The following is a 25,968-nucleotide window of genomic DNA, read 5'->3' on the forward strand; positions in this document are numbered from 1 at the left end:
TTTGTTGGATGGATGGATGGATGGATGAAAACCGATGAACAGAATGAATGGAAGACGCTGCCCTGCCCATTTTGCAGAAGTGTATCGGGAGGCGGAGGGAGGCGGATAGCAGGATACGGCTGAGGTCCAGGGGAGAGGGCTGCATCTGGGGATGGGTTTCTTTGTGGCATGAACAGGGGTTGGCCCTCGGCTGAAGGACTGGGGTGATGGTGACGTGGGCCCAGGTTCGCTGGTGTATCAGGGGTGGAGGTTAGAGTGCCTGGTTGTGCGGTGTGGTGGGGGGCTTTGGGGGGCCCCCAGGGTCCTGGGGGAGTGCCTGCCTGCAGAGGAGCCCGCACTAGGTTGTCTGCACTCGGGCTGGGGGGCAGGTGCACGAGGCGGGGTGGGTCAGCGCTGGCCCAGCCTGGTTATGCGGCCGATGAGGTTGTGCCAGGAGGCCAGGCCTGGCACAGCCCAGACACCCCCACCCCCACCCCCTTCCCTGGGCAGCCCAGCCTTCAACCTTCCTCCCCGACTTCCCCGCCCTTCCCCGGCTGCCCAGAACCAATGGGTTAATTAGATAACAGAGCCTTTGATTAACGGGGGAGGGGGAGGCCTCCAGCGCTGAGAAGGGGGGCTGGAGGAGGAGGGAGGAAAGGCGCCCTCCCCGCTCAGGAGGCGAGAAAGGAGGGAGGGGTGGGGAGGGAGGGAGCTGAGGCACAGCTTGGCTCTGCACTGCCGTGTGACTAGAAATTGTAATCGCGGAGAGAGAGAGACAGACAGAGCCCGGCCGAGGGAGACGGAGACGGACAGACGGACAGACAGACAGAGAATCCGACCGAGACGGGCTCCCCGACCTACCTGCGAGAGGGTGATGGGGACGGAGACAGAGTGAGGAGGAGATGGAGAAGGAGTGGGGGGCCTGGTGGTCCCAAGGCTGGCGAGACAGTGAGGGGGGCCTGAGGGGGGGCGGGGCGCAGAGGCAGAGGGGCAGGGAGAGAGCAGGGGGCTGAGGCCGGCGGAGGTGGGGGAGAGTGGAGGTAGAGGGTAAGAGACTGGAGGAGGCGAGCAGGGAGGGCGGGAGACAGTTGCTGCAGTGGCCTAGACGGGCCTGCGGGGGGCGGGGTGGGAAGGGCGACAGGCGAGGAGGGGGGGGCGCGGGGAGACCCCAAAAGCCCCTGCGCCCCCCCCAGCACAACCTCGACGGGAAGCCCTGGAGAACTGGGGAGGCAGAGCCCCCGGCGGCTGGAGGCATGTGGAGGGGGGGACCTGGGGCGCAGGGAGAGGCCCAGCGGAAGCCGAGCCACTGGGGTGAGTGTCGCTCTGTGTGGGGGGAGACAAGGATGGAGATGGCGGAGGGCGACGAGGGAGGGGAGGGAGGCCCAGGCTCTGCAGAAGCCATCCTGGGGGAGGGGGGGCAGTGGTGCGGGCTGGCAGCAAGCGAGATGGGGACCGAGGCGGAGGTAGAGACACAGCGGCGGCGGGTCTGGACCTGCGGTGGGCGCTGCGGGCTCCCACCGCCCGAGCGGCATCCCGGTCTGGGGGTTCCCCGGCCTCGAAGGCTGGCCCCCTTGGACTGCGCCGGCGCTTGGCTCCGAGGGTGTGGGCTGGCTTATCACCAGTGTCTTGAGGTGGGAACAGGACGGGGACAGAGCGTAGCGCTCCTTGTCACTCAGGGATATGCAAAGACCCCACCGCCCTCACAGACCGCATAGATGGAGGCGCTCACAGCCCCCAGCCCTCCAGGCAGAAAACTGAGTCTGGAGTGTAGACACAGGACCAACCCTCCCCCTATCCCACCCCCATCTCTCTCTCTCTGTCTCTGTGTCTCCGTCTAGCTGTTGCTCTTCCCCTCACACATGCGTTCAGACACACAGACATGCGCACATGTCTTTTTATCTGAGTTAAAATGATGTTGGAAACCGCGGGAGGGAGCGTGTGTGTGTGTGCGCGTGCGTGTGCGGGGCGGTGGGGAGGCCCGGCGGCCCTGTGTCCGCGGGTCTGGGAGTGCGAGGGCGCGCTCCTGTCACCGCTGTTGCTGTGCGTGTTTGTGCAGACGGCTCCTCTGTCCCCCTGTTCGCCCCACTCGTGGGGAACTCTTGGGTCGGCCGTGTTGGAGCAGAGCTCGCGGGCGTGGGCGCGTTTGTGTGCGCTCGAGGCGGAGACGCTGCGTGGAAGGGTTAGGGTTGGGGAGCCCGAGGGGTAAAGCCAGGACCGCAAACCCCTTCTGTCGCTACCCAGCCAGCTCCGTGCTCCTCAGCGGCCTCATCTGTCAACTGGGCATCCTAACAGCTTCCTCCTGTGGCTCCCAGGAAGCTTAAACAAGCGTGTGCAGGTCTGGCGCAGAGAAGGGGCACACTCGCAATTCCGGAGCCATTATTATTGTTGTTTTCATTGTTACTGTCATGACTAGCCCATCCCCCTCTCCGTCTCTGGTCCTGTGGAAACGCGGGTGGGAGGACCTGACCCCCACGCTGCCCACTCCCGTCCCAGAGCTCAGGCTCAGGCTCTCCGGCCCCCCAGCCCCTTCTCCAGCACCACCCTGCGTGTAGCAGCCGCTGGCACGGACCCACCAGCTGCCATCGTGGCCTCGAGCACCTGCCACCCTCGACCTCCTCCTCCCCCGTTATCGTCTCCGGTGTCCTCCCTCCGCAGCTGCCTCACCTGCCCACACCCGGCCCCTCCCCCCTTGCCTTGTCTGGCACCTTCTCCTTCAAATCCCCCGTTTGAGTCGAACTCAGATCCCTCCAGCCGCTGCCGCCGCTGCCACTGCTTCAAGGCGCATGGACCGCGGGTGATGGCAGGGAGTCTGGCTTGCTGGGAAACTTGGCCTCTACAAACACTCCCTGAAGGGAGAAGTGATGGGGGGGGGGGGCGTCCAGGAGGCTGGTCCCCTCCCAAAAGTGCATGCAGGTGGAGAGGGGACTCGGGCGGCTGCTGGGACGGGAGCCAGATCCTCATTGCGACTTCCCGGCGTGGCTTTTCACCTCTTCTCTGTCACTTACGTCTTGTCTGTCTTGTCTCTCACTCCATCTCGACCTATTTATGTCCCTTTTTGAAATCATGCAAAGAACCAAGTTTTTTATCTGGCCGACGTCTCCACTTGCCGGCCAAGCGCCCCTGGGTGAGCCCTTCCTCTCCCCCAGACTCAGTTTTCTGTTCTGCGAAATGGGCATAAAGTCTTCCCAGCACAGAGAGGGTGAGATGAGTGTAGGGTGCACAGGACCAGCCCTCCTCTCTGCCCGCCTCGTCCTGCCCTGCTGGGCCCTCATCATCAGGGGTGGCCTCTCCCTCCACAGGGCGTCTGCAGGAGTCTTGCCCCCTTGGGTCCTGAGCCTGGGCAGGGAGGTGATGGTGGTGGCAGCAGAAGCAGAGAGCGGCCTGGATGTCGGGGAGGAGCTGGGCCACTCGGGGGGTCCCCGTCCCTCACTGAGCCTCTCCCTCTCTCTCCCTGACAGCCCCCCGGCGCCCAGGCGGAGCATGAACATTGAGGATGGCGCGCGCCCGCGGCTCCCCGTGCCCCCCACTGCCGCCCAGTAGGATGTCCTGGCCCCATGGGGCCCTGCTCTTCCTCTGGCTCTTCTCCCCACCCCTGGGGGCCGGCGGGGGCGGCGTGGCCGTGACATCTGCCGCCGCAGGGGGCTCCCCGCCGGCCACCTCCTGCCCCGCGGCCTGCTCCTGCAGCAACCAGGCCAGCCGGGTGATCTGCACAAGGAGGGAGCTGGCCGAGGTCCCGGCCAGCATCCCCGTCAACACGCGGTACCTGAACCTGCAGGAGAATGGCATCCAGGTGAGCCCGGGGGGGTGGGGGAGGGGCGCAGGGGGTGGCCAGTCCCACCTCCCTGAGCTGGCAGAGCCTCCTGGGCGTCCCCACCAGCTCTTCACGCCCGCACTCTGGGCACTTATGAGATGCTGTTTGCATCCTAGTCATTGAGCCGAGGCTGTCTGGGTTTTCTCGGCACAAGGCTCCCTGTGTCTGTACCAGCACACGGGGCCCCAGGGCAGGACCATCTGCCCTCCTCCCACAGCACGGCACAGGTGAGCCCTCAGCCTGGCCCCGGAGCCACAGGTCGTGCTGGGGGCGACCCTTCCCTGAGGCCCCTGTGCCACCTGCACCACCGCACCTGCCGCGTGGCGTTGGCCACACGTGATGCATGACTCTGCCCCTCAGTTTCTTCATCCGGAAAATGGCGATGATATGATCTCTGCCCCAAGGGGCTGGTGTGAGGGCTGATGGGTGTCACACTTGTCAAGGATTTAGAATCGCTCTGGCCCCGGGCGAGCGCTCATATGCTGTGTGGTACGGGGATCACATCCCCACTCGCCGGAGTCGGTGTGAGAGCCCTGTGCTCCCCAGTACCTGGCTGGCACTCGGACGGGGCAGCTGCCATCCGATAATAATTGTCATTAAGTTGGGCCGTGGGCTGCCCTGGTGGCGCCGTGGTTGAGAGTCCGCCTGCCGATGCAGGGGACGCGGGTTCGTGCCCCGGTCCGGGAAGATCCCACATGCCGCGGAGCGGCTGGACCCGTGAGCCATGGCCACTGAGCCTGCGCGTCCGGAGCCTGTGCTCCGCAACGGGAGAGGCCACAGCAGTGAGAGGCCCGCGTACCGCAAAAAAAAAAAAAAAGATGGGCCGTAAGTGATGCTTTGGGGGCAGAACTGTGCTATTTTGAAGCAGGGTCTCCCCCGCTCTGCTTTATTGACGCTGGGGCTGGATCACCCTCAGTGGGGTAGGGGTGCGGGCATCCTGTGCACTGTAGGATGTGGGGCAGCTTCCCCGGCCACTAGAGGCCAGTAGCATCCCGCCCCCCAGTTCCAAATGTGTCTCCAGATGTTGCCAGATATTCCCTGGGGAGGGAGGGAATTTCCCCACCCCCACCCCCGGTTGAGAAACACTGGGTTTTTTTTTTTTGAGCCTGGGCCACCACAGTGCAAGCGCTAACCGCTGGACCACCAGGGAATTCCCCTGACCTCCATGTCTTTAAAGCTGCAGCCAGCAACCCCTCCTCCTGCAGCCACCACCCTCTTCCCCCATCCAGTTCCGTCCCCCACGGCCCTCAGCATTTAACACAATGCCCGTTTACTTCTAGACAGAGGCCTGGAGTGTGAGATCAGGGAGGGCGCGTGTGGCTGTCAGTTTTACTCACTGATGTGTCCCGAGTGCCTAGACTACGGCCTCCCACGTGTAAGACAACCAAGAGACGCTGAACAGACCAAAGCGCTAAGGGGGAGGACAGAGATGCTGGGGCGCTTGGGGCCCGGAGAGGAAGATGCTGAGGGGAGGTTTGCCTGCGGGACCCCAGGACCCAAGAGAGGCGTATTCAGGCAGAGGGATCGTCTGAGCAGCCCCTCAGGGCTGGGAGGGGGACTGGTTATCACAGAAGAGGCTGGACTTCATTCCACAGAGTCCAGGGGGGCTCTGGAGGGCTTTAGGCAGAGGGCACCATCGGGCTTGTGTGGTGGCCCCTGGGAGGATGGGTTGAGTGTATGCCGTTAGGAGGTGGCGGAGCTGTGGCACCGGTGTCGCTTGGTCGCTGTCACATGTCAGCCAGTGCCCTGCCCTGGACTGGGGCGCGGGCACCTAGTGCAGTGCCGGCCACTGAGCAGCTGTTGGTGGGACTGAATTGTTCCATGAGCCCCCCCAAAGGGAAAACGGCCCAGTTCCTCCAAAGGGATGCTGCTGGTGGTGTGAACTCAGCGGTTGCTCCTCGCAGACGCGATCCCTGATGCTCTAACCTCCCCCCTTCCGGCTCCCATTTCCCGGTTATCCCAGCCTGGCGTGCCATCCTGTTTTTTGGTGGACCGCCTCTTCCCTTCTAGAATGTAAGCCACTCAGGGGCAGGGAAGGGCTTTGCCCAGAGCTGGTCCTAGCAGCATCTGTGGACTGTCACATGAATACACAAAGGATGCATGGAGCACCGGCAGCAAGGGGGCAGGTGTATGGTGAGAATGAAGGGAGGGTGTCGCCCCCTAAAGGGAGGCATGGACAGAGCAGCTGAGACTGCAGCTTGATGTGTGTGAGGCTGACTCAAACCCCACGAGCAGAAAAGGTAGCCTCTAGGTGGAGGCAGCTGGTGAGGTGGGCCTGGAGCCCAGGGACGCAGTCCTGCAGGGGCAGGGGTGTGGTGATGTGACGCAACTCCAGCTTCAGCGGTCCTTGCCCCACGGCCACCCAGGAAGGGACAGCCTTGCCCTTGGCATTGACCCCCTAAGAGGTCCCCTCTCTGCCCCCACAGAGGGGGGCTCTGGTCCCCAGGCTGTCCAGGACAGTCAGATGGGGGCCCTGATCCCTTCTTCTTCCCCAGGGTCAGACCAGGATGTGCAGTGGGGGAGGGCAAGTTTAGCTCGGAGCCCTCTTCTCTCCTGGTTCTATGGGCTGGGATAGGAGAGGCCTGCATGGGGACAGGGGATTGACCAAATGCCTTTAAAACAGTGGTTCTCTGGGAATTCCGTGGTGGTCCAGTGGTTAGGATCCGGTGCTCTCACTGCCAGGGGCCCGGGTTCAATCCCTGGTCGGGGAAGTAAGATCCCGCATGCTCCTCGGATCCGCCAAAAAAAAAAACAAAAAAGACACGGATATCAGGGTGGCCTCATGGAGAAGCTGACATCTGAACAAATGTTTGGAGGGGGTGACGGTGGGAGCCTTGTGGGGCATTCCAGGCAGGGGGCAGCAGGTGCAAAGGCCCTGGGGTAGAGCCTGCCTGTGTAGGAGGAAAAGCCATGAACCTGGCATGGCTGGAGCGGGGTGAACTATGGGGAGAGGGCGGGGGGTGAGGACAGAGATGGGACAAAGGGGCCTCGGGGTCACGGTGAGGACTTGGGCTCTTCTCTGCATGAGCCAGGAGCCAGGGGAGGCTTTGAGCAGAGGACAGACGGGCTCTGACTTGGGTCTCTCTCTGGCCAAGGTGTGGGGACTGTAGGGGCAAGGGCGATGGCAGAGAGGCCTGTTCGGAGGCTGGTGCAGAGTTCACGAGAAAGAGAGACTGGCGGCCCCAAGTTGGCCCAGACTGGTTGCAGTGGAGGTGTGGGGAGCAGACAGATTCTGGGTCTGTTTTTTGGTGGTGTTTTTTGTTTGTTTGGTTGGTTGGTTGGTTTTTTGGCTGCGTTGGGTCTTTGTTGCCGTGCACGGGCTTTCTCTAGTTGCGACAAGGGGTGGCTACTCTTCATTGCGGTGAGCGGGCTTCTCTTGTGGAGCACGGGCTCTAAGCATGCGGGCTTCAGTAGTTGTGGCATGCAGGCTCAGTAGTTGTGGTGCCCAGGCTTAGTTGCTCCGCGGCATGTAGGATCTTCCCTGACCATGGCTCGAATCTGTTTCTCCTGCACTGGCAGGCGGATTCTTAACCACTGCAACACGAGGGAAGACCCTGGGTCTGTTTTGAAGGTGGAGACCGCAGGATTTTCCAGCAAAGTGGATATGGGAAAAGGAGAGAGGATGACTCTGTAGGTCTGAGTGGACCCCTTGGTTGGACCTGTCTGCTCGTGTGTCTCTCACCCCATCTCCCGGGCCACTGGTCTCCAAACGATGTGACCCACGTCCCTGTCAGAATATACATAGATGAATTTTATTACTAAAGTCATGCAAATGTCTACAGCATCCATGGATCGTGTATATGATAAAACTTGCACAAAAATGGCCACGTTAAAGGATGGGAAGCATGTCTTGAAATCCTAACGCTTTCGTTTCTCACCCCTGGGGATTCTTGTAGCCCCCTGCTCTGGAGACCTCCGACCCCACCCCACCCCCAGACTGCACATTCCCTGAGGCCAGGGAATGTCCAGTCTGCAAAAGTGAACGATTCAAAATGTTCAATGGAATCTTCCTCCCTCAGTGGACACCTCGCAGATGGCGGGAGGAGTGGGGCCGCCATTAGAGGGGTTTTACCAAATAATTTTTTTTTTTTTTTTGCGTTACGCGCGCCTCTCACTGTTGTGGCCTCTCCCGTTGCGGGGCACAGGCTCCGGACGCGCAGGCTCCGCGGCCATGGCTCACGGGCCCAGCCGCTCCGCGGCACGTGGGATCCTCCCAGACCGGGGCACGAACCCTTGTCCCCTGCATCAGCAGGCGGACTCTCAACCACCGCGCCACCAGGGAAGCCCCCAAATGACTTTTTAATTATCCAGATAAGAAATGAAAAACCTCAACCCTGGCCCCACTGCCTAGATACACATAACTACTGTTTACATTTTGTTTTAAAGCCTTCCTGGTTCTTTTCTGTGCCTATGTAAATGTGGTTTTAACTGATTTATTATAGAATGAATACAAACTAATTTAGAAAAACTAGAAAAGATACCTAAGTAAGAACACAGGGACAAAAGCCAAGTGTAATCCGACAACCACAGGTAACTCCCATTAACATCTGGTGTCTTTTTATTCAGAAACTCTGCAGGCACACCTCTGTGTGCACGACAGGGTTGGGTCTCTAAATGGATATTTTGGGTTTTTTAAAAAAAAAAAAAGAAAAAACGGAATCACCGCATTTCTTACTGGCTGGCAACTGGCTTTTGGCACCTAGGAGTTCAACCATGCATATCTTTCTCCCTGATTCTGATACTTGTCTATTACGTGGATTTTAATGACTGCATTGGATTCCGATGCGTGAGCGTCCAGTTAATTAACTAGTCCCATCTTATTTCCAGTGTTTTATTTTATTTTATAAATTTGTTTATTTATTTTTGGGTCTTCGTTGCTGCTCATGGGCTTTCTCTAGTTGCGGGGAGCGGGGGCTACTCTTCGTTGCGGTGCACAGGCTTCTCATTGCGGTGGCTTCTCTTGTTGAGGAGCACAGGCTCTAGGGGTATGGGTTTCAGTAGTTGTGTCACGCAGGCTCAGTAGTTGTGGCTCGCGGGCTTGAGAGCACAGGCGCACGTTGTGGCACACGGGCTTAGCTGCTCCGTGGCATGTGGGATCTTCCCGGACCAGGGCTCGAACCCGTGTCCCCTGCATTGGCAGGCGGATTCTTAACCACTGCGCCACCCAGTGTTTTCACTGATGCAAACAACACTGCAGTGAACATCCTCAGTTCTTGTTCTTTGTACTATTCTGGATGCTGCCCTTGGGGTAAATTCCTAGAAGAGGGATCATGGAGTCGGAGGCTGTGACCCCCCCAAGGTGCACATACACGAGGCCCGGCACCAAAGCTCTGTAGAGGTGGCCTGAGTTGTGGAGATTCGAGTGTCCACGGTCACCTGCTTGTCATCTGGCTCCTGCCCAGATGGTCACTTCCATGAGGGCAGGGACTTTGCCCTGCTCCCTGTGTCATCCGCAGCACTAGACCAGAGTCTGGCGCACAGTAGGTGATCAGCAGTTATTTGAGAATGGAAGGCCAGCCCCAGGGGACCTGGCAGAGACCGGGGGAGCCTCTGTGAGCGGGAGCAGGGGGTGAATCCTGCAGTGCCCGCCCTGAGAACTGGGGCAGCCCTGAGGTTCCCATCACCTGTTCCCACTCACCCCTGGCCTGCGGTCCAGCGAGGGCGAGGACCACGCAGGGAGCACAGGGACTCCAAGCACACGTGGCCACGGGGACAGGGGCTGAGCCTACAGAGATGCCTTCTAGGCAAAGCCCTGGGGACTAGCCTTCCCTCTGCCCTGTAGCCCTGTTGCCACTCAAGCCGGGCACCTGCCACCACCGGGCGGGCCCAGGGACACCTCTGTTTCCCTGTGCACTTGGGTCCACATAGACGCTGTGCCGCTGGGCTGGCCTCAGCCAGCTCCCCCCTCCTCAGGCAGGCAGGGGTCCTCCCTGGGCCCCCTTCCTCGGTCACAGGTCACAGCCTCCTCTCCTTGCCCCTACTCTGCTCCCCTCCCCTCCCCCAGAGCCAACCACCCTCATGTGTTTACTCTGGATCTTTCTGCCTGTGTGAGTTCTTGCAAAATGCTTAGTGTTGCTTTGTGTGCAGGTGTTTTTAATTTATGTAAATGAAGGTGCGTTCTAGATGGCTTTCTTTGTCCGCCGTTTTCACTTGGCCTGGGTTGTGAAGAGCCGTCCACGTCGCCCTGTGTGTGCGTGTGTGTGCTCGGGTGCTTTAACTGCTGCAGAATTTCCTTGATGGGCGTCCCCCCCCCCTCCCTGCCCCACCCACCCCCAGGAAGCCTCGAGCTGCTCCTACCACAAAGCCTCCTTTAGGAACCCTTGGGGGGCTGCGGCATGATAATGTGTTTGGAATGTACACCGGGGGCATTGCTGGGTCAGAAGACAGGATGTACTTAACCTCACAAAGTATGCTGACCCACCCAGGCCTTTAGGGGGCTGCCCTGGTCCCTCCAGGGGTCTACCATGAGGTCCTGTGGGCAAGGCGCGTGGAGTCACTTGACAAGGAAATAGGCTTCCATCCTAAGAAAGAGATCAGCCCATCCTGAGATCCTCAGAGGTGCCCAGAGAGTCGTGTTGAATGCTGGATGGCACTACAGTCAAAACGTAGAAGCCGTCTCAGTTCCTGACGACTGGGGCACCGGTTCAGTGAATCACTGCACATCCTTACGACAGATTCTCATGCAGCGATTCAAAATGGAGTTTCGAAGACAATTGAAGGACACAGGGGAATGCTTAGAAGGTCATGCTGAGCTTTTCAAAGGATGCAAGGAGTATGTCCAATGTGTCTCTAAAATTTAATTTAAAACAAAATTCAGGGACCGCCCAGACACTTTCACAGTGCCTTTTTTTTTTCCCTTGGCCGCGCCGCCAGGCTTGCGGGATCTTAGCTCCCCGACCAGGGATTGAACCCCGGGCCCAAGGCAGTGAACGCACCAAGTCTTGACCACTGGAACGCCAAGGAATTCCCTTAATTTCTTCTTTATGTTTTCTTTATTCCCTAAATTTTCTTCGGTGAGGGCATTTAATACTTTTTGTAATCAGGAAAAATTAAACGTAAAAATAACAAGTACAAAATGTTACACAAGCCGAAGAAAAAGGTCTACACTGGGATTTGCTCACCTTCCCCCGGAGGAGGGAGGCGAAACTACAGTTTGTGGAGGATTTGCCCTGACTCGTTTGTTTCCTGGATGGTGGGATTGTTCCCACTTGACGGATGTGGAAACAGAGGCGCAGGTGGCTTGTTCACCTGCTTGTCCAAGGTCACCCAGGTGGCAGTGAGCCCGGTGGCTTGCCCCGGGCCCCAGAAGCCACCGTGGAGAAGCAAGGCCCCGCCAGCCAGCGTTCCGCTTTAGGAAAGTCGATCTGTTGCAAAGAAGAACCCACCGTAGTGCGTGACCAAGGCAGACACCAGAAATGGCTTTTCAGTTACATGCTAGTTTGCGATTTTCCGGGTGGCCGATCCCACCGGCATCAGGAAATACAGGGAGTTTTTGACCAGATGGACTTTTCCCAGCCAGAGCCCTTGAAGGAAGGGAATGGGGGACCGAGGGGTGCGGCATTGTCCTCTCCTGCAGGCCCTTGGGACACTCGGGTCACCTGCGCAGGAAGGAGCAGCCAGCCTCCGGGGCCACACCCAGGCCCCCCAGGACGGGATGCCTAATTCAACCTTTCCAGCTTCCGTCCCGACTCTGGTTTCCTCCTTCCTTCCCCTGGAAGCACCCCCAGAACCCTGGATCATCCCGTCGCCCCCTCTGGCACTCGTTTCCACACCTGTCAAATGGGACTGCAGATGCCTTGTCTGTTTCTTCCTGACTTATTTTTATTATCACGTGTAAGACACACATACGAACACGGACGGGAATGTCCAGCTCAAAAGGTCATCAGAAACAGAAGGGCCACGTCAGTGCCACCAGGGCAAGAAATAGAATATAAAGACCCCTGAAGCCCCTCATTTCCTCCCCCTTCTCCCCAGGACTCCCCGGAGTCCTCCAGGCGCCTACACTCCTGCACGTCCGGCTTCCTCGGCTCAGCACAGCTGCCGAGACGCATCCTTGGTGTTTCCTGTGCTGTGGCTTTTCCCCTTTTCCTTTTGTATCCTTGGATCCCATTCTATCTGATGCAGATACCCCAATTCCTGTACGCATTCCTATTGATGGGCATTTAGATCGTCTCCAGTCTGGGGCTCTCACTCTGCCTGGTTTTAGATTTAGTTTCTTCGAGCCGGAGGAGACGTGGGTGGAGCCCCTCCCCCATTTATTCCGTGAGAGTGGCCTGCCTGCCTCGGGCTGGGGCAGAAGGTGGGGCGTAGCACCAAGGCTGCCTCAGACTTTGTTGGCGAGCGACTCAGGAAAGGGGGATACACGCTTCCTGCCTCACACCTCACGGGGCAAGTCTGATGCCAGAGAGCTGGTCCGCTTCTTTGAACAGCAGACCCTGAGGTGTCCCCTCGGGTACCTACCCTGATGAAGGAAGTGTCCTTCAGGACGCAGCCCCACTCCTCCCTCCTCCAGCCTCCTGCATCCCGGGCATCACACTGGCCCTTTCCACTCCCTCCTAGCTCAGCACCTTCACACATGGTGTTTCCTCTTTCTGGAATACTCTTCCAGTTTCCCAATCACCTAGGTAACACCAGCACTTAAGATTGTAAGGAACCGTTGGGGTTTGAATCACAACTCCTCAAGAACATTATGGAACTCATCGGGGCCTCAGTTTTGTCATCAGTAAAATGGGGATAACAGTCCTTCCATCTTAGGGCCACCAAGAAATTCCATGTCTTTAACCTTTGGACCAGCATGTAATGAGAACCACTGCATGCCAGGTGGTCTTGGGGGCCCTGGGGACTCAGTGGTCTCAGCAGCTCAGATGAGGGAAGAGGGGCTGGCGAGCGGTCAGCTCCTGAGAGGTCCAGCTAGTGTTGATAGCGAGCCATCATCAGGGTCGGTCACTGTCATCTTTCTTGAGTCAGAGAAATGTCTTGGCCTCAGAGGCACCTTCTCTGAGCCCCCGTTCCAGTCAGGCCCACGGGTCCCTCTGGTGCCCAAATCTGTTGGTCACACTTGTGGTTGCCGCTGGCCCCAGCACTCAGCACAGAGCCTGATGGACTGTAGGTCCCCAAATACAACTGTTAAGTTAATGCATCAGAGAATGGCTTGCCGTCTTGCCGAGCCATGTGGCCTCTGAACCTCACCACAGGCCCAGATCTCACCCCCACTTCTCAGTTGGGCAGACTGAGGGCCTCAGAGGTGGAAAGTGGAAGACGATTCATGCAGACCCAGCACTGCTCCAAGCCCTTCCCACGGCGACCCTGTGAGCAGGGCCTGTTCTTATCCCCACTGTACAGATGAGGAAAGTGAGGTGCAGGAGTAAGACTCTGGTGCAAGAGGCCACAGTCAGTGGAATTGGGACTTAGCCCAGGCAGGCAGGCTGCAAGACTGGATTTCTTCAGCACCATTCCTTTGATCTGTATTTCTGTTTTTGTGCCAGTACCATACTGTTTTGATTACTATAGCTTTGTAGTATAGTCTGAAGTCAGGGCGTCTGATTCCTCCAGCTCCGATTTTCTTTCTCAGGGTCACTTTGGGTATTCAGGGTCATTTGTGTTCCATACGAATTTTTAAATTTTTTGTTCTAGTTCTGTGGAAAATGCCATTGGTAATTTGATAGGAATTGCATCGAATCTGTAGATTGCCTTGGGTTCTTCAGTGCCATTCCTGATGCTTCCTAATTCGTAGCTACTGGGCTCTCCACCCTGGCAAACTGATGACAGATCTGTAATCGAGTCCTGACTCCATCTCCGGAGTCCCTGCTCTGGCCTGACCTTGCCCATCAGGACACTCCCCCAAGCTTCCTCCCGGCCACCTGGCCACAGTCTGTTCCCCAACCCTCAGCCAGAGTCATCACGTCATTCCTGGGCTTTAAAATGGCCCATGTTCCCCCAAGGGAAGACCCTTCTTAAACTGGGTGTCCCAGCCGCACCTTACTCAGGGACGCCCCCTGCTGGGCTCAGACACCCTTCCCTCCCTTGGAAAAACACGCTGTCCCTGAATAGATAAAAGTCACTTTCTGTGCTTGCCCACACCGGGCACAGGTGTGATCCCCAAGATGCCACCATGAAGACTCCACCTGGAAAGAGGCTCCGACTGAGAGGAGGCTGAGACTCACGCGTCCCTCTCCCCACACTGCCGGTCCCTCCCGTGTCTGACCGGCCCTGGCTGGTCCATCACCCAATTCACATACCTGATTCATTTATTAAGCACCTACTGTGTGCCAGGCACTGCTGTAGGCACAGTGAGCAGGACAGATTCACATCCCTGCCCTGGTGAAGCTGGGAGGAAACAGAGACAGTGCAGGAGGTGCACAGCACAATGCCAGTGTTTTTTTGTTTGTTTGTTTTGTTATTTATTTATTTATTTTTGGTTGCGTTGGGTCTTCGTTGCTGCGCGTGGGCTTTCTCTAGTTGCAGTGAGCAGGGGCTACTCTTTGTTGAGGTGCGCGGGCTTCTCATTGTGGTGGCTTCTCTTTTTGCGGAGCCCAGGCTCTAAGCGTGGAGGCTTCAGTAGTTGTGGCACGCGGGCTTAGTTGCTCCGCAGCATGTGGGATCTTCCCAGACCAGTGCTCGAACCCGTGTCCCCTGCATTGGCAGGCAGGTTCTTAACCGTTGCGCCACCAGGGAAGCCCCAATGCTGGTGTTCTGGGCTGTGCCACACGGCATGTGGGATCTTAGTTCCCCGACCAGGGATCAAACCCGTGCCCCCTGCAGTGGAAGCGTGGAGCCCTAACCACTGGACCGCCAGGGAATTCCAATGCCAGTGTGTTTTAGATGGAGATGAGCTGAGTGAAACAGTCAAGGAGGAGAGGGAGGTGCAAGTGGGGGAGGGGGCGTGCCTTGAGCCTGAGCCTAACCCCACTCCCCCCACCCACCATCTGAGGCAAAGCTGGGGTGCACTAGCGGCTGGCACCCCCCTCTGGTATAGAGCTCGCCCCTGCATTGTCTGCACGCAGGTTTACATACTATCTGGGCTCCTGGGTTGGGGGTTGAGGGCAACTTCTCCCCAATTCTAGGCTGCAGATCTTATAAGCCCCGCTGTATAGACGGGGAAGTGGCCCCAGGGGGTCTGAAATTTGCTCCAAGTCATAGAAGCAGTAAAGGGCAGAGTCTGGATAATAATGAACGGGCTCCGCAGCTCAAAAAACACACCAAAACCCACACACAGCCCAACCCTCTTGGTTTAGGTGGGTGCGCATGGTGGAGACCTGGTGTTTAGATTCAGGAGAAGCCGACTTTGAGTCCTAGTTCTGCTACTTTGGAGCTGTGAGACTGAAGGCAAATGACTTTACCTCAGTGAACCTCCATTCCCTCGGCTGTAAACCATCAAATATGAAGAAGGAAGGCAGGGACGTGTGGTTGATAATCTCCATGTGACAGGATTTCCACAAGGATTCAAGGAGATCATGACCTCAGAGTGTTTAGCACAGGGTCCAGTGAATACTAGGCACTTAACACATACTGGATCCCCCCTTTTGCCTTATTAGAAACCCGCCCTGCATGGCACTTTGTCAGAGTCAGAGATGGGATCCGCCTTGTATTGTTTGGAAGAAGAGGAGAGGAGTTGCTTGGCTTTGCTCTTTAGGTATGCATGCTAAATCTTAAGGCTAACCACTAAAAGGAGAGAAAATACATAAATCCTAAGATAGTAAATGGGGGAAATAGAATAAGAAACTCAATCTTTGCAAAAGGTCATAGGAAAGGGGAATGAATAGGCTGCAAAAAAAAAAAAATCAGGACAAATAGAAAGCATGAAAAAACATAGGAAGAATAACTCCAAATAGATTAGTCATTACAATAAATGTAAACAGACTAAACTTCCTGTCAAAAGACAGAGATTTTCAGACTGAATTAAAAACAAAATCCAGGGCTTCCCTGGTGGCGCAGTGGTTGAGAGTCCACCTGCCGATGCAGGGGACACGGGTTCATGCCCCGGTCTGGGAAGATCCCACATGCCACGGAGCGGCTGGGCCCGTGAGCCATGGCTGCTGAGCCTGCACATCCGGAGGCTGTTCTCCACAACGGGAGAGGCCACAGCAGTGAGAGGCCCGCGTACCACCAAAAAAAAAAAAAAAAAAAATCCAAGAGACATACCTAAAACATAAAGACAGAAAGGATGAAAGCAAAAATGATGGCAAACACTAACCTAAAGAAAGCTGGTGTGTCTTTAATAATATCAGACACATGGACTTTAAGGCAAAAAGAAGAATAAGTTGGAAACAGTACCAAAAACAGAACACTGGTGCTCTTTCAGCTCCCAAGTTCTGTCACTGAGGATTTCAACATTTTGGGTGCTGTCACCCAGGACGAAAGCCGTGCAGGCACATTGACTCACACAGTGGGTACTCTCCAAATATGAGCCTTGTCCATTCTGAAGTCCGCCATGAACTAGGCCTTGACCTGAGTGCAGGGAATGCAGAAATGACTCAGATGGAGTCTCTACTCATGAAGACTCGCAGCCTAGACAAGGAGACAGATGCACTGAACCAGCGTGAGAAGGGTCTGATAAGAGAATGCCTGTTTTGAGTCGGTGAACAGGAGGCCAAAGAGCCTCCCGGCAGAAAGCGATTGGAACATCCCAGAGAACTCGGGGGAAGATGGCATTCCAGGCAGAGGGCACAGCCTGTGCAAAGGCAGAGAGGCTGAGCAGAGCCTGGGGAGCGCATAGAACCCCACACATCTCCCTGTGGCTGGAGTCGAGGAGAGGCCAGTGGGGCAGGTCCTGCAGAGCCGCTGACACCAGGCTGAGGGTCATAGGGAGCCATGGGAGGGCTGTGAGCAGGGATTTGGTAGGGTCCGAACTGCATCTTAGACAATTCTGACAGCTGATGTAGAGGCAAGAGGCTGGGGAAGAAACTGGAAGCCCAGAGGCAGGACAGTTGTTAATGATCATTATCAGCTGCACCAACAATTTAAAAATATGTATTATTGCCTGCTTGCCATGTCCCAAGCATTCATTATCTTGTCCAAGCCTCACAATAACCCTGCAGGACCTGCGAGGAAAGTGGGCTCAGAGACGTTAGGACACTCAGCCAGGTTCACACAGCTGGTCAACAGCAAAGCCGAGATTCAGACCCAGCCCTGACTCCACCCCCCACCCACTAGGCTACTCCCCAGTCACCCTGCAGAGAGGAGGAGGGAGAAAAGACTGGAATCCTGTTAAAAATAAAGGGACTCACTATTTTAAGCAATCCTACAGCACATCCTCAATAAAACCAGACTTCCCTTCTCAGCAACACCCCCGTCCTGCTTATTCCCAAGTGCATCATTCAAGTGGCTGGTGGGGGGACCCCACCCGCTGTGGGAGTGCCCCTGCATCTCCCTTCACACACCCCCTTCTCATCGCAACTGGGACAAAGCACGTGGAGCAGCCGCAGCCTCGGGCTCTGCCAGGACGCACCTTATGGACATGGTGTGGTTTCAGTTGCTTTGTCCAGAGGATCAGGGAGACCTGGGCTGGACTCCCAGCTGCAGGCTTCCCACTTCCCCCGGGGAAGGTGAGCAGCCCTGCTGAGTCGCTTGACCTCACGGAGCCTCAGCTCCTGATCTCGGAAACGGGGCACGATGCTGGCCTGTGTGCTGCCCGGGTTCAAACCCCTCATCGAGTAATCTCGCTGAGTGGTTCCTTCTGTGAAAGTGAGCTAACAACACCTGCCCTGCAGGGCCGGTGGGGACAAGCTGAGCTGACGGATGGGGACACCCAGCCCAGAGCCTGGCATTCATCACTGCAGCAAGTGCCAAGCCTTGTGCTGAGCGAATCTCACCGATTACCTCGCATCCTCGAAACGGCTCTGCAGGGCTGACATTACAACGCCCTTCCACAGAGAATGGTCCTCCTCCATTTGCCCCTTCAGAACTCCTTTATCCCTGTTCAATAAATAAGCGATGGGCTTCCCTGGCGGCGCAGTGGTTGAGAGTCCGCCTGCCGATGCAGGGGACGCGGGTTCGTGCCCCAGTCCGGGAAGATCCCACATGCCGCGGAGCAACTAAGCCCTTGCACCACAACTACTGAGCCTGCGCTCTAGAGCCTGTGCTCCGCGGCAGGAGAGGCCACAACAGTGAGAGGCCCGCGTACCGCAAAAAATAAATAAATAAATAAGCATGGATGGATGAGTGTGAGACATTTGGGCTGGGTCCAAGGGAGTGAGCAGGGGTTTTCGAGGTGGATGAAAAGGGAAGGGAATTTTGAGCAGAGGAAAGAGTGTATGCAAAGGCGGAGTGCCTGTGAGATAGCGCCAAGAAGTTGATACTGGCTGAAATGCAGCCAGAGTGAGGGCTGCAAGTGAGGGGAGCCTACAGGCCAGGCCAAGCGGGGCTTCCAAGGCAGGCTGAATTTCCTTGGAGGGCACTGGGGAGCCACGGAGGGCTCTAGAGGAAAGCAGAGGCAGGGCCAGCTCTGGGTGTGGCAAGGCCCTGGAGATGAACTTGAGGGGAGAGACTGGAGGCCAGGCAGTTTGAGGCCTGAGCTGGACCGTGGGGACAGAGAAGATGAGACATTCAAAAGGATTAGAACCGGCAGGCTTGCTGGCTGACCAACCCTAACAAGGGGAGGCCGTGGACGATGCAGGGGCCTCTAGGCTGCAGGCCCGCTTTCGACTGGGAAGGCAGGCTGGAGGGGCCGCGCTGAGAACAGGGACCCCGGGAGGAGCGGGGGCAGGGTGGGGCATGCAGATGGGTTTGCTGGGAACTGGGGAGCCCCCGGAACTACATGTGACTCAGACCAGGCAAGGGGGCGACTCCAACACCTGGGCCAGCAATCCCTTTGTTCTCAATTTGTCCGTCCAAACCCTCAAGTCTGACCTTCAGACTTCATTCTCTCCCTAGCGATTAGTAATGACTGGATCATTACTTCATTCTCTCCCTAGCGATTAGTAATGCCTGGATCCTCTTATTATTATTACCACTATTATTATTATTAGAAACAGCAACTAGAGGCCTGCTTGGTGCTTTGCCAGCGTTTCCCGGGGCAGTGATAAAAGGCAGCCTGTGAGAAGGGTTCTCGGGTTATTATATTTGGGAAACTCAAGAGTCGAGCAAAGCAAAGGGGCCTGTTTGATCAGGAAAGCTTTTCGTTGTGCTGTTTAGAACCTCACGGGATGGACAGGCAGCAAGAGAACACGGTGGGAGGCGAGGGGCTGGGCTCTTCCCGGGGTCCCTCAGAGGAGGAAACCAAGGCTCCAGCGGCCCACGCAGCAGAGCTGCGGCTCCAGGGCCCGAGGGCTGTCAGGCCAAGGCTCTCCGGCGCCCCCTTCTTCTCACCGCACACAGGCACGGCCGCATGGGCCACACCGCCGGCGGGCTGCAGAGACCCCAGGCCAGCCCTCGTGATCCTCGTCCAGTTCTAAAGATTAGCCCGTGTTCGCTGCCAGAAATGAGAGGAGGCGGAAGCATGTTAAGGAAAATAAAAAACTGACCTTGTCGGGCTTCCCTGGTGGCGCAGTGGTTGGGAGTCCGCCTGCCGAGGCAGGGGACGCAGGTTCGTGCCCCAGTCCGGGAGGATCCCACATGCCGCGGAGCGGCTGGGCCCGTGAGCCATGGCCGCTGAGCCTGCGCGTCCGGAGCCTGTGCTCCACCGCGGGAGAGGCCACAACAGTGAGAGGCCCGCATATCGCAAAATAACAAAAACAAACAACAACAACAACAAAAACTGACCTTGGCAATTCCATCTCAACATCAGAAAGGAGGTGGAGCCCCGGGGAGGGATTCTAGGTGGCCACGGAAGTCAGGTTTTAGAAGCATACCCATGATATGGGAAAACGCTCACAATATACTGTTACTGAGGGGAAATGCAGGACCTGCTGCCGAGGGCGTGGACTGTGAAACACACATCGGACCCCCGAAGACTTAGTGTGAAAAGAGAGTAAAATATCTCATTTGTAAGTTTCCCTCTTGGTTACATGTTGAAATCATAATATTTTGGACCTATTGGGCTAATCAATTATTAAAATTGGTTTCATCTGTCTTGGTTTTTTTTTTAATGTAGCCTCTAGGAAATTTAAAATTAAACAGGTAGCTGGTGTCGTATTTCTGTTGGATCGCGCTGGCAGAAATGGTGGCTGTTATTATGATGATAACTGTACCAGGAATATTATTTTCCTTATGCTGGGTGCCTCCCAGGTAGAGTCTTTTCTTAAAGTTTTTACAGTGTTTTTCTACTTAAAAATAATTTTGCAGACTTCCCTGGCGGTCCAGTGGTTAAAGCTCTGCACTTCCACTTCAGGGGCACGGGTTCGACCCCTGGTCAGGAAACTAGGATCCCACATACCGCGCAGCACGGCCAAAAAAAAAAAGTAATTTTTGTTCATTAAAGAGAAAAATAACGAGTTAAAATTGCCCATAATCCTCATCCGCTGGAGTTCACCACTAAGAAGTGGTTAGGGCATTTCCTTGCAGTCTTTTCTCGGTGCATAGACGCAGATACCTAATTCCTCGGCTGCTTTTTTTAGTTCTACAAAGTGACAAGCACACAGTATGCTACCTAGAGTTCACCATTATCCCCTTAACATTATAATGCAAGTGTTTCCATGGCGTTAACTACTCTTCAGAAACGCTATCTGATGGCTGCATGGTCTTCTGTGACTCAGTGTACCTGGCTCAGTGATCAGTGGGGAGAATCTGGTAAGATTCTGCCTTCCGTGCCCAGCCCAACACTGCCCCTTCTGTGGTGCATCAGCCTCAGGCCTGAGAGGTGGCAGCCAAGTTCAGGGATTAAGAGCCGTGACTCTGGAGCCAGACAAGCTCGGTCCAATCCCAGATCTGCCATCCCCTCCTGTGCATCCCTGGGCAAGTCACTGCACCTCTCTGTGCCTCCATCTCCTCCCGCTTAGATGGAGATAATTCTTAATCCCTCATGTGAAACACTTGAGGCTAGTTGATTGGGCCCCTGATATTAGAAAGGTATTAATATACAGCATAGATTTTTACAGCACCCCCAGTTGATCTTATACCCCTTATCAAATCTGGGTATGTTTCTAGAGTGGAATCTTTGAATCGTCACATGAGTGGGATCAATAAAAGCTTTAAACAGCTTCACAGGACTTCTGATCAGGTTTGGTGCCAAAGTTATGAGAAATGTGGCTTTCAGAGCTCTGTGGATTTCAGAGTCGTGTGTATTGAAGAAGCACCTATCTCACAGGGCAGTTTGGAGGATTGAGTTGTCGGCTCTAAAGCACTTAGAACAGCGTCCGGCACCCAGGAAGTGCCCGATGCATCTTAGCTGCTGGTGTAACTATTTTTAATCTTTTTTTTTTTTTTTTGGCCATGCCACACGGCTTGTGGAATTTTAGTTCCCCAACCAGGGATCGAACCCAGGTCCTCCACAGGGTGGGCGCAAAGTCCTAACTACTGGACGGCCAGGGAGTTCCCTATTTTTAATCTTTTTGATTGAGGTGTAATTTACATAGAATAAAATGCCTCTCATGTGATGGGTACAGTTTGGGGAGTTTGATTTTCTTTTTAATATTTATTTATTTGGCCCCATCAGGTCTTAGTTGCGGCATGCGGGCTCTTCGTCGCGGCACGCGGGCTTCTCTCTAGCTGTAATGCGCCGTGGGCTTAGTTGGCGCGCGGGCTTATTTGCCCCACGGCATGTGGGATCTTATTTCCCCTACCGGGGATCGAATCCACATCCCCTGCATTGGAAGGTGGATTCTTAACCACTGGGCCGCCAGGGAAGTCCCCAGTCTGGGGAATTTTGACAGTTACACTCACCCTTGTAGGCACCACCCCAACTAGGGACATTCCTATCGGCCCGGAAAGTTCTCTCGTGCCCCTTCCCAGACTGGCCTCCCCCTGCCCCAACACACACACACACACACACACACACACACACACACACCTTTGTGGAATGGACAGGGTCCTACGGCATGTGCTCCTTGGCATCTGCCTGCTTTTGCTCAGCCTGACGCCCATGAGATCCATCCAAATCATTGTGTGGCAAGTTCATTCCTTGTCATTGCTGAGCCATAGTGTTCCATCCTACAGACACAGAGCGTGGGCCCTTCACCTGCTGCCGGACGCTGGGTCATTTCCGGCTTAGGCTGTAATGAACACAGATGCTGCAAGCACCCGTCACAGGCCTTTGGATGGATATCTGCTGTCATTTCTCTTGGGGAAATACTCGGGCGTAGAATGGCCGGGTCCTGTGTAACTAACTCTCTGTTTGACTTTATAAGAAACCATCAAACTGCTTTCCACAGTGAGCTCATGGTCTTACAGCAAAGGTGGAGAGACGGGGAGGCTCGGCACCCTCACCAGCACTCAAAACTCTGTGATCCAGACACAGAGAACAGACGCGTGGTTGCCAAGGGGGAGGGGGGAGGGGGGAGGGTTGGAGTGGGAGTTTGGGATTAGCAGATGCAAAGTATTATATATAGAAGGTATAAACAACAAGGTCTTACTGTGTAGCACAGAGAACTATATTCAATATCCTGTGATAAACCATCATGGAAAAGAATGTGAAAAAGAATGTGTATATATATTCTTTTTCATATATGAATATGTACATATATTTTCATATATGTACAACTGAATCACTTTGCTTTACATTAGAAATGAACATTAAATCAACTATACTTTAGGGACTCCCCTGGCGGTCCAGTGGTTAGGAGTCCGTGCTTCCACCACAGGGGATTCGGGTTCGATCCCTGGTTAGGGAACTAAGATCCTGCAAGCCACAGGGAGCATCCAATAAATAAATAAATAAATAAACTATACTTTAATAAAATAAAAAATTTTAAAAACCCTCTGTGGTCGACTCCGTTAGTATCAGTATCACTGATGGTGTCGCCCCTTCCCGACCCCAGGTGATCCGGACGGACACATTCAAACACCTGCGGCACCTGGAGATCCTGCAGCTGAGTAAGAACCTGGTGCGCAAGATCGAGGTGGGTGCCTTCAACGGGCTGCCCAGCCTCAACACCCTGGAGCTGTTCGACAACCGGCTGACGACAGTGCCCACGCAGGCCTTCGAGTACCTGTCCAAGCTGCGGGAGCTCTGGCTGCGGAACAACCCCATCGAGAGCATCCCGTCGTACGCCTTCAACCGCGTGCCCTCGCTGCGCCGCCTCGACCTGGGCGAGCTCAAGCGGCTGGAGTACATCTCCGAGGCAGCCTTCGAGGGCCTGGTGAACCTGCGCTACCTCAACCTGGGCATGTGCAACCTCAAGGACATCCCCAACCTGACGGCCCTGGTGCGCCTGGAGGAGCTGGAGCTGTCGGGCAACCGGCTGGACCTGATCCGCCCGGGCTCCTTCCAGGGCCTGACCAGCCTGCGCAAGCTGTGGCTGATGCACGCCCAGGTGGCCACCATCGAGCGCAACGCCTTCGACGACCTCAAGTCGCTGGAGGAGCTCAACCTGTCCCACAACAACCTGATGTCGCTGCCCCACGACCTCTTCACGCCCCTGCACCGCCTCGAGCGCGTCCACCTGAACCACAACCCCTGGCACTGCAACTGCGACGTGCTCTGGCTGAGCTGGTGGCTCAAGGAGACGGTGCCCAGCAACACGACGTGCTGCGCGCGCTGCCACGCGCCCGCCGGCCTCAAGGGGCGCTACATCGGCGAGCTGGACCAGTCGCACTTCACCTGCTACGCGCCCGTCATCGTGGAGCCGCCCACGGACCTCAACGTCACCGAGGGCATGGCCGCCGAGCTCAAGTGCCGCACGGGCACGTCCATGACCTCCGTCAACTGGCTGACGCCCAACGGCACCCTCATGACCCACGGCTCCTACCGCGTGCGCATCTCTGTCCTGCACGACGGCACGCTCAACTTCACCAACGTCACCGTGCAGGACACGGGCCAGTACACCTGCATGGTGACGAACTCGGCCGGCAACACCACCGCCTCGGCCACGCTCAACGTCTCGGCCGTGGACCCCGTGGCGGCTGGAGGCGCCGGGGGCGGCGGGGGCGGCCCCGGGGTCGGGGGCGGCGGCGGGGGCAGCGGCGGCTACACCTACTTCACCACGGTGACGGTGGAGACCCTGGAAACGCAGCCCGGGGAGGAGGCCCTGCAGCCGCGGGGGACCGAGAAGGAGCCGCCGGGGCCCACGACGGACGGCGTTTGGGGCGGGGGCCGGCCGGGGGAGGCGGCCGGCCCGGCCTCGTCGTCCACCACGGCGCCCGCCCCGCGCTCCTCGCGCCCCACGGAGAAGGCGTTCACGGTGCCCATAACGGACGTGACGGAGAACGCCCTCAAGGACCTGGACGACGTCATGAAGACCACCAAGATCATCATCGGCTGCTTCGTGGCCATCACGTTCATGGCCGCCGTGATGCTCGTGGCCTTCTACAAGCTGCGCAAGCAGCACCAGCTCCACAAGCACCACGGGCCCACGCGCACAGTGGAGATCATCAACGTGGAGGACGAGCTGCCCGCCGCCTCCGCCGTGTCCGTGGCCGCCGCCGCCGCTGTGGCCGGCGGGGGCGGCGTGGGCGGGGACAGCCACCTGGCCCTGCCCGCCCTGGAGCGCGACCACATCAACCACCACCACTACGTGGCGGCCGCCTTCAAGGCGCACTACAGCAGCAACCCCAGTGGCGGGAGCTGCGGGGGCAAGGGTCCGCCCGGCCTCAACTCCATCCACGAACCTCTGCTCTTCAAGAGCGGTTCCAAGGAGAACGTGCAAGAGACGCAGATCTGAAGCCTCCGGCCCGCCGGGCAGGGGGGCACCCCCGGGGCGGGGGCCGGACCGGGACCCTGCCCCCAGCCCCAGCCCCGCACAGGGGAGGTCGGGGCAGGCAGCTCGGAGCCCCACCCGCGTCCGCACCCCAGGGCATCTCGCCCCAGCGAGGACAGTGCGGGGCTCCGGGAATGGAACCCCCGGGGTTCCGGCCTCGCCCCCCTCCCCGGTCGCGGGAGGGGACGCAGGACGGGAGTGGCCGGAACCCTCCGCTTTTCCTCCTCGCTCTCCCGACCAACTGCTCCCGGCCCTCCGCCTTCCGGGGGAGAGAGGAGCTTTTTTCAGGGGTGTCCTCTCCCCTCACGCCCAACAGCCCTCCTTTTACGATTCAGTTTTTGCAGTTTGACGCCTGTCCCCACCCCACCCCCAGCCCCGCCCTCTAAACTGAAGAGACAGCCACGTGGTCAGAGCCTCCCGAGCCCCTGGCCCTGCCCTGGGGGAGTCCATTCCCGGCCCCTGGTCCCCATTGGCCGGGGGCGGGGCGGCCTCAGCCCGCCCCCCACCGTTGCCCCCAGCCCTCTCCTGCCCCACAGACTCTTTTGATACTGAAGGGAGGTTTGCGTCAACGACTACCTGCTCTGTAATTACTTTAAAAAAAAAAAAACACGGAAAAAGTAAAAAAAAAAAAAAATTTTTTTTTTTTTGGTTATGAAAGCATGGAGGAGAGAGAAAAGAAAGGGAACATGGGTGGGCAGTAGAATGAGAAGATGGAAAACTCCAGGCCCCATCTGGAAGGTCAGTGGGAGAGCCGGCACCTCTGAGTGGTCTTAGGCCCCTACCCTTTCACCTCCGAGGCCCTAGAGAGGGGCTTGGTCACCCAGCACGCCTGGCATTTGTGTTTATTCTGCCTGCACCCCTTTTGAGGCATGTACTAAGGTCCTCTCCCCCAACCTCCCACCTCACAGCAGAAACCTAGGGGGCCTGGGGCTTCCCTGGTAGCGCGGTGGTTGAGGGTCCGCCTGCCGATGCAGGGGACACGGGTTCGTGCCCCGGTCCGGGAGGATCCCACGTGCCGCGGAGCGGCTGGGCCTGTGAGCCACGGCCGCTGGGCCTGCGCATCCGAAGCCTGTGCTCCGCAGCGGGAGAGGCCACAGCAGTGAGAGGCCGCATACCGCAAAAAAAAAAAAAGAAAGAAAAAAGAAAAGAAACCTAGGGGGCCTATCTCCTGGGGCTGCCCTTACAAGGTACCACAGACTGGGTGGCTCAGAACGACAGAAATTTAGTGTCTCAGTTCTAGAGTCCAAGGTCAAGGTGTGGGCAGGGCCGCGCTCCCTCTAGAACCTGTAGGGGAGGGTCCTTCTCTGCCTCTTCCAGCTTCTGGTCGCCTCAGATGTACCTTGACTGGTGGCAGTGTCACCCCAGTCTCCACAGGGCGTTCTCCCTTGTCTCCACAGCACCTTCCCTCTGTGCATGTGTGTCTCTGTGTCCAAATTTCCCCTCTTTATA

The 25,968-nt window shown here is 56.9% G+C and overlaps 1 protein-coding gene across 1 annotated transcript; it reads left to right on the plus strand.

The window, feature by feature from the left end:
• Positions 1 to 3,472: 3,472 nt before the first annotated feature.
• LRRC4B (leucine rich repeat containing 4B) lies at positions 3,473 to 24,483 on the plus strand (the record flags this gene model as incomplete). The annotated part of the gene is made up of 2 exons (XM_082676809.1): positions 3,473 to 3,769; positions 22,642 to 24,483. The coding sequence occupies 2 exons, from the start codon at positions 3,473 to 3,475 to the stop codon at positions 24,481 to 24,483; spliced, it is 2,139 nt and encodes a 712-aa protein (XP_082532935.1).
• Between the last annotated feature and the right edge of the window lie 1,485 nt (positions 24,484 to 25,968).

This window comes from Grampus griseus, assembly GCF_964374135.1.
Source record: "Grampus griseus genome assembly, chromosome: 19".
Lineage (NCBI taxonomy): Eukaryota > Metazoa > Chordata > Mammalia > Artiodactyla > Delphinidae > Grampus > Grampus griseus.